This window comes from Adiantum capillus-veneris, chromosome 28 (genome assembly GCF_014529385.1).
Source record: "Adiantum capillus-veneris isolate H3 chromosome 28, ASM1452938v2, whole genome shotgun sequence".
Taxonomy (NCBI): domain Eukaryota; kingdom Viridiplantae; phylum Streptophyta; class Polypodiopsida; order Polypodiales; family Pteridaceae; genus Adiantum; species Adiantum capillus-veneris.
In genome coordinates, this window is record NC_140958.1 from 41,054,162 (window position 1) to 41,061,201 (window position 7,040).

The 7,040-nt window shown below is 42.3% G+C and overlaps 1 protein-coding gene across 1 annotated transcript; it reads left to right on the forward strand.

The window, feature by feature from the left end:
• The first annotated feature begins 350 nt into the window (after positions 1-350).
• Positions 351-1,439, forward strand: LOC147420326 (uncharacterized). The gene has a single exon (XM_086504510.1). The coding sequence runs from the start codon at positions 351-353 to the stop codon at positions 1,437-1,439; it is 1,089 nt and encodes a 362-aa protein (XP_086360636.1).
• The last annotated feature ends 5,601 nt before the right edge of the window (positions 1,440-7,040 follow it).

The window sequence follows — 7,040 nt, forward strand, 5'->3', positions numbered from 1 at the left end:
GGGCTCACTGGGTGTATGAAAAGTTGGCAGCAGAGATTCATTCTTCAGACAAGAGGAAGACACAGGCAAATAGTAGGTTATGTGGCTACTTGTCAGCATTGTTTTTTTTTGCACAGAGAGTACAGAATGGTGAAGCAAGGTGGCCTGTGAAAGCAGAAAAACTGGTGCAGGAGAAGCAGCAGCTAGTTCAGATTGAGCATCCCATCATGGTGCATTCTGAAAAGATAGGATTTGTGAAGTTTAATGCTAAGCATATGGAGGCTTATGAGGATTTGGTGAAAGCTAAATATACTCCAGGAGAGGCCTTTGAAGGAATCACAGCAAAAATGCAGTTTGCAGAATTTGGCACCATGGATGTTGATTCACCAATGCAGGTAAAAGCAGAGGAAACACCAATAAAGCTTGGTAAGGCTTTCACACTATCCAACAAGAGGAAGAAGTCTGAACCAGTCAGCAGAGTGTTTTCTAGATTAGATTTCAGTGCTGAGGAAGTCTCTGGAGTATCAGTAGATACTGGGAAATTGGACAGTGATAAAGTAGTTCAGATGCTGCAGCAGGTGCAGGAATTTGTGAGGCAGCAGAATAATATGCTGAAGGTTCAGAGTATGCAAGCTGAAAGGAATGCAGAAAAATTGATGGAGTTTAAAGGACAGGTGTCACAGGTGAAAGAGTTTGAAGAGCAGATAGCTATGATGAAAGTAAAATATGAGCAGGATATGGAGGAAACAGTGGGGAAACAGAAGATGGAGTTAGCAAAAGTGAAGAGATCATTGGGGGAGTTTAAGCAATGGACTGAGAAAGTGGAGGCAGCGGTTGCTTTGGAGTTGGAAGACATGGCAAAGAGGAATGCGGAGTTACAGGTCACTGTGGAGATGCAGAGGTTGAGATTGGAACCTTTGCAGGTACTAGAGCAACAGATGTTGGCACAGGAGGAAATTAGCTTGAGTGCAGTATTAATGAAAGAAGGAGAAGTGTCTATCCTCAAGCAGCAGCTAGCTTTGGTTGCACAGGAGATGTGGCAAAAGACCAAGGAAAGAATGAGATTTGTCATTAAGTATCCATATGAGGTGCTAAAGGCAGGGTTAGTGCATGAGGTAGAAGCACAATTGTTGAAGGAAGTGGAGGAATTGCAAAAGGAGAGAGACTGTTTGAAGCAGCAGGTTCAGCAGATGGAAGAGAATCAGAGACAGCAGCTTGCAGAGGCAGAAAAGAAAGAGGAGAATTTTACTAATAGTTTTTTGATGCAGGATGTAGCTGAGGAGAAAGTGGCAGAAGAGCAGATTGATACTGTGATTGCAGATAGAGCACAAGAGGTGGAAATGGGAAAAGCTGATGCAGCAGAGTCAGATGCAGTAAAGGAAGCAGAGCTGGTGGATCATAAAGTGAATGCTGAGGACCAGAGTAAGGAAGAAGCTGTGCAGCAGAGGGTGGATTCCTGATCAAGGGATCTGTGGATCCGGGTCAGATTTCTGCGAAATCTACCACCGGGGCGTGCCATGTGTTGAGAGGCACATGTTAGAAACTGACTCTGAATAGCTAAGTCGGATTTTGACTTATCGGATATTTACTGAGCTGTATTTTGCCAAGTCGGATGTAACTGTCTTTCAGTTGCAGTATGCTGAATGTCTTGTGACTGGGTAGTTAAGTCGGATTTATCTATATAAGTGGGGAATGTATCTGCGCACGAGGTATCTGTTCTCTGATATGAATGTGATGATGATGGTGCAGTGCAGTAACTATTCAGTGTATTGTCTCTGCTTACTCTGATATTTTTGAGTAGTCATGTTTACTGTGTCTGAATTGTTGTTAATGAAGTATGGTGGAGTAGATGGTTATTCTTGCTGTGTATGATGTTCATGTGTTGACCTAACCCACAACATTGGGCAACCATGGAAGTCATTGCACAGTAGAGAAAAAATGCAGGTTTTTCCTGTAAGAAGCATCCCTCTCTCTTTTACCCACGGCAATATGAGCTGATGTGTCAATTTTTGGGCCATTTTGCCACTTTGGATCAAAACTAGGTCTTCCTCCAAGCAACCTGGGCGGCCACGTCCCCTTGGGCGGGTGGCTCTCAAAGGACACCAATTTGAATGATACTTTTCCTTGCTCCCCTACCTTCACACTGCCATGTTTGGCATGCATCTCAAGCAAGGAATGGTTAGTGGCATGGTTAGCCAAGCCTGCCAACCACGAAATTTTCCTCCAATAGCCCTTGACTAACAATATCATCATGAATTTGATGCCCATATTGTCTTGCATGGTGATGCTTGCCTTCAAGATATAAGCATACGTGATTGCATTTGTCCAGCTTCCTGGCCCTACCTCTGTTGGAGTTATCCCGCAATCATTACATATCAAGAGATGACATTCCGAACACGAAGCTCTTCAAGCACTTTTCGTACTTTATGAGACGTACACCACATTTGACTTACATGTAGACTATCATAGTACTGTTGCTAGCAATGTACCCTGCTATCAATGCATAGCAGGAGATAAGATTTCAGAAAAGATTCTCGTCGAGCACTTACTCTATTCCATTTCAAAATCTTATCGAGAGCCAAAATCTCCGAGATGGAACTCCGGTCGAGTTGACTGGTCTGGCACGGAACCGGCCCCCGATGAATCTTTAACGGCCAATAACTTGGCGATCGGAACTCCGATTTGCTGATCTGAAAAGACTGACGCACTCCACAAAGTGAGCACTTCAGGCCCGTGCATTCATTTCATTTTTTTCACCTCAGCTGCAATTGCCCAATCTGGTACGGATCTGCATATGACTTAAACTTTAAACTGCAATAACTTCTTCACCGTAGCTCCAATCAACGAGCCGTAAAGACAGGCCGGTAGATCACTTCAAGCACTACAGTTCTAGATCATGCTTCAGTTAGGGGCTTGCAAAATTGGAGCAGAAACTAGTTGCTGCTTAATTTTGTGAAAAGCCTCCTTGCATTCCTCTATCCGTTAAAACTTAGCAATGAGGGTATACAATGGCTTAGCTATTAGAGAATACATGTAAAATGAAGCACCTGTAGTACCCACAATGTCCCATAAATGCCTGCACTTCTTTCATTTTCGTTGGCCTTGGCACTGCGGCAATTATTTGTATCTTTTCTTGATCAGTGGAAATCCCGTTTTTGGACACAATGTGGCCCAAAGTTTTACCTTGTCTTACCATGAAGACACATTTTCCAGGGTTTAAAAAAACACGATAACTTCTACACTTTCAAAGACTTTCCCTATATGCATTATGTGATCACTTCTTAGGTGAGAATGAACACAAAGATCATCCATGTATAGTCCTTGAATGCATGAATCATTAGTCTTTGAAAAGTGGAAAATGCATTGGTCAGGACAAAAGCATTACCATGTATGCAAATATACCCCATTCCTTGAATGCATGACTCATTAGTCTTTGAAAAGTGACAGATGCATTGGTCAGGCCAAAAGCATTACCATGTATGCAGATATACCCCACTCTGTTACAAAATTTGTCTTATGTTGATTCTGCTTTGATGGTTAACTGGCTGTATTCGGAGAACCCATCTAAAAAACTATAGGCCTCTTTCCCCACTACTCTCTCAATAACATGATCCGTTATTGGTAGTGGATAGCTTTCCCGGGATGGTGGTAGCATTTACCTGTTTGAGGTTTATACAGACACGCAATTTTCCATTCTTTTTGGGTACTACCACAATTGGGGATACCCAATCAGTGTGTTCAATCTCGTAGATAAACTCCGCATCTTTTAGTTTGTCTATCTCTTCCTTAATTTTCTTGGCAAAAGTCTCATTGTATATATAAGGACATTTTCTGCGTGGTCTGGCATCGCTTCTAAGGGGTATCATGTGTTGAGACAGATCTCTAGATCTATTCCCTTTAAGTCTTTGTATGACCAAGAAAACACATCTTTATACCGTTTTGAGGAATTGTTTGGGTGAAAATGAATTCATTGATCTATGCTAAAAAGCTTGCCCACTAGCCTTGAGTACATATATGTACATAGTGCTTTGAGTCTTAAGAGTGATCCTTTATAACTTCATGTACAAAGTCTTAGTTATACCTAGTTATTTTCTAGATTTTTAGGCTGGTTAAAATTTTATAAGATGGTTTTCAATAAGCATTTTCAGTTATGCTTGTTCATAGCCTGTGAATCGGACTCATACACCATGACTTACATGCATTTGAAGCGGCCGGTCCCTTACTTACAAAGAGGTTGCGGATGCATGCGACAAAAGGAAAGTGGGTCAATTTGATAGATTCAATTAGAAATGATGTGGTCGACGATTTTTGGAGATAGACGAAGTGATAAGCTCCGAGCCGTGCTTTACGGCGTCGCATTTGCTACTCGGAGTCATCCATCATGCTTTTGCCAAGATTTGCTCGCTGTGGGGAGAAAAATAGGAAATTTTTGTGTTGAGGTGCAGAAGTAGGAGGATGGTGCCAAGTGGAAATAAATTAATTCCACATGGGGGGAGCAAGTGGAAAATGGGGGGTATAAGGGGGGGAGTGGGTACCCCCTAAGGTTGAATCGAATGGGGTAATGGAGCTCTCTTGCCTTGCCCAAGCACCAGGTCAAGGTTCTAGTCCCCTAGACACTTCCCCCTACCCCTTTCCTTGGTCAAAAAGTGACTGACATGCCATTTTTTACCCAAATAAGGCCCAAAATGAGCCAATAAAAAGGGCCCTACAAGGAGATTCATGTCGGATAAGAGGAGAGAGAAAACCTTGGGATAAGAGCCAAAACACCCCCCTTTTAAATAGCTACAATTCTCTGCACACCTTTTTTGGGGCTTACAGAGACTAGTTTTCTTGGGGCTTTTGAGAGATACCCCATCTTCAAAAGCTTGTAACTCTCTCGTCTGTTGTCAGAATCAAGCATATGGATACTCTACAAAGGTCAACACAAAACAATATTTGTCTTTATGATCTTGGTTTTTAGTAGTTTTAATCATGGTTTGGGTTAGAGTTGTTTCCCACCTGACTTTACAGGTGTTCAATATAGGTGTTTTCTACAGTTTTATGGTGTTTCTTTCCGACGGTGTGGTGCATGCAAGGCTATAGAGGTTCTCATTTTCCTTCTTGTTTGGATGTCAATATTGTTTTGGTGTCCCCATGGAAGATTTGGTGCTCCCATGCTCCAATTCTTGTGAAATATATTTATTCTGTAGGCAGTGAATGTAAGAGGGATGTGGGTCCTTATGGACAACCGCCTATGTATGTGCAAATTGTGGACAACATTTGAGGTGGTTATATAAGTGAATTGCAGCCTTTGGAGGGTTGTGAGGTATTGTGAGAGGTCGGGTTACCCAGTGTGAGGTAGATTAGGTATTGGAGCGATCCATCGACATCCCTTGAGTTTTCGATGTCACATGTAAGTGTTTTTGTGGCAATCCAACATGGCAGAAAAATTCCCCCAGTTTCACGGATTGCCTAATGAGAATGCACAGAATATACTAGACCAAGCTATATTGTTGGGGTTGCTGCAATACATTTTACAGGATGAGGCAAAAGTTTGGTTACACAATTATGAGGAGTTCATGCAGGCACAAAATCCAGGGGTAGTTTTGGATGACAATTGTGTGAAGCAAGATTTGTTGGCATAGTATAGATCCATTGAAGTACCTGATGAAGTTTGGCATGAAATTTTGGAGTACACTCAAAAGGGTAATCAGAGTGTTGATAATTTTGTCATGTAGCTCACGTGTTAATGGGATAAATGGGCCCGAGCTTTGGGAAATGAAATCCCTCCCTCCATGTTAAAGAAAGACTCTTTTGTGTCCAACTTAAAAGAAAGTCTGAAGTTCAAAGTCAAGCTAAAAAGACCCGTCACCTTTGAGGAGGCAGTCGCTACTGCCAGAGAAAAAGAACGGAAGACTGAAAGACTTAATGAATATGGAAAAGCGGGCCCTGTATAAAATAATGGTGGGCAAAAGGAGGAGAATCAGGCAGAAGCTAGAGGCCCACCTATTCAAAGGGATGCTAATACCGAATAGTTACAAAAAAATATGCAAGACATAATGACCATGATGCAATAATTGCATCTCAGTGTTCTTGGAGGAGGTGGTCGTGGTTGCGGCCGTGGTAGAGGGATGGCTTAGGCATGTGAAGCTCATCCTAATGCTAATGAGAGTTGTGGACAAGCTGGTTTTGAGCCATAGAGGAGGTTCATTCCTACTTGTTATAATTGTGGTGAGCCTGGTCACATTAGCACTTATTGTTCAAAGACAACAAGGATGGGAGGTGATATGTTCCCACTCTCTCTCAGCAGATTCCCAATAGGGCTAATCATTATGCATTGGATATACGGGGAGATTAGTGTGCTGAACATGAAAATCAAGCATCAACCTCTGGTGGTCATGTGGGTATTGTGCGGGTAGAAACAAAATATGTAGATGTGTTGCCAGTAGGCAAAAGAGAGGGAAGTCTATGCCATGCCAGGGCCTAGCAAAAAGAAAGGGAAGGAGAAGGAGGGTGAAGATGCAAAAGCCAAGAGGAAAAGAAAACCTCGTAGGCAATTTGAAGTGGCAGATTTGCCTTTGGGAGAAGGCCAAACAGCTTACAGTTTAAAGGAAGAAATGATTGGTAGGAAAGTAGATTGTACTTTTGGATAGTTGATAAATATGGTACCCAAACCTAAAAGTCAATGGAAGTCATTAGTGAATCCAAAGAAAGAGCAGAAGCATGGACAAGTGAAAGTGTTGTTTGTGGGAGAGTTACCCGACATCTATCTTGTGGTAAATGCTTCGCACAAATATGTGGGCATGGGAGAAGCCTACATTGATGAAGGTGCTCAAGTTTGTGTGATTACACAGTCATCTATCAAGAGACTGGGTCTCATTACATGTAGAAGCTGTGGGTTTTGGATTCGACTAGCAAACCATGCCAAAGTGAAATGTTTGGTAATGATCAAGAATTTGGAGGTTGAAGTCTTTATTAACGTGAAGGTTATGGTAACCTTTCATGTTATGCCAGCTGGTCTGGGAGCCTTTCCTCTCATTCTGGGATGACCTTGGTTGAGAGTTGTTGGTGCTGTGCAAGAT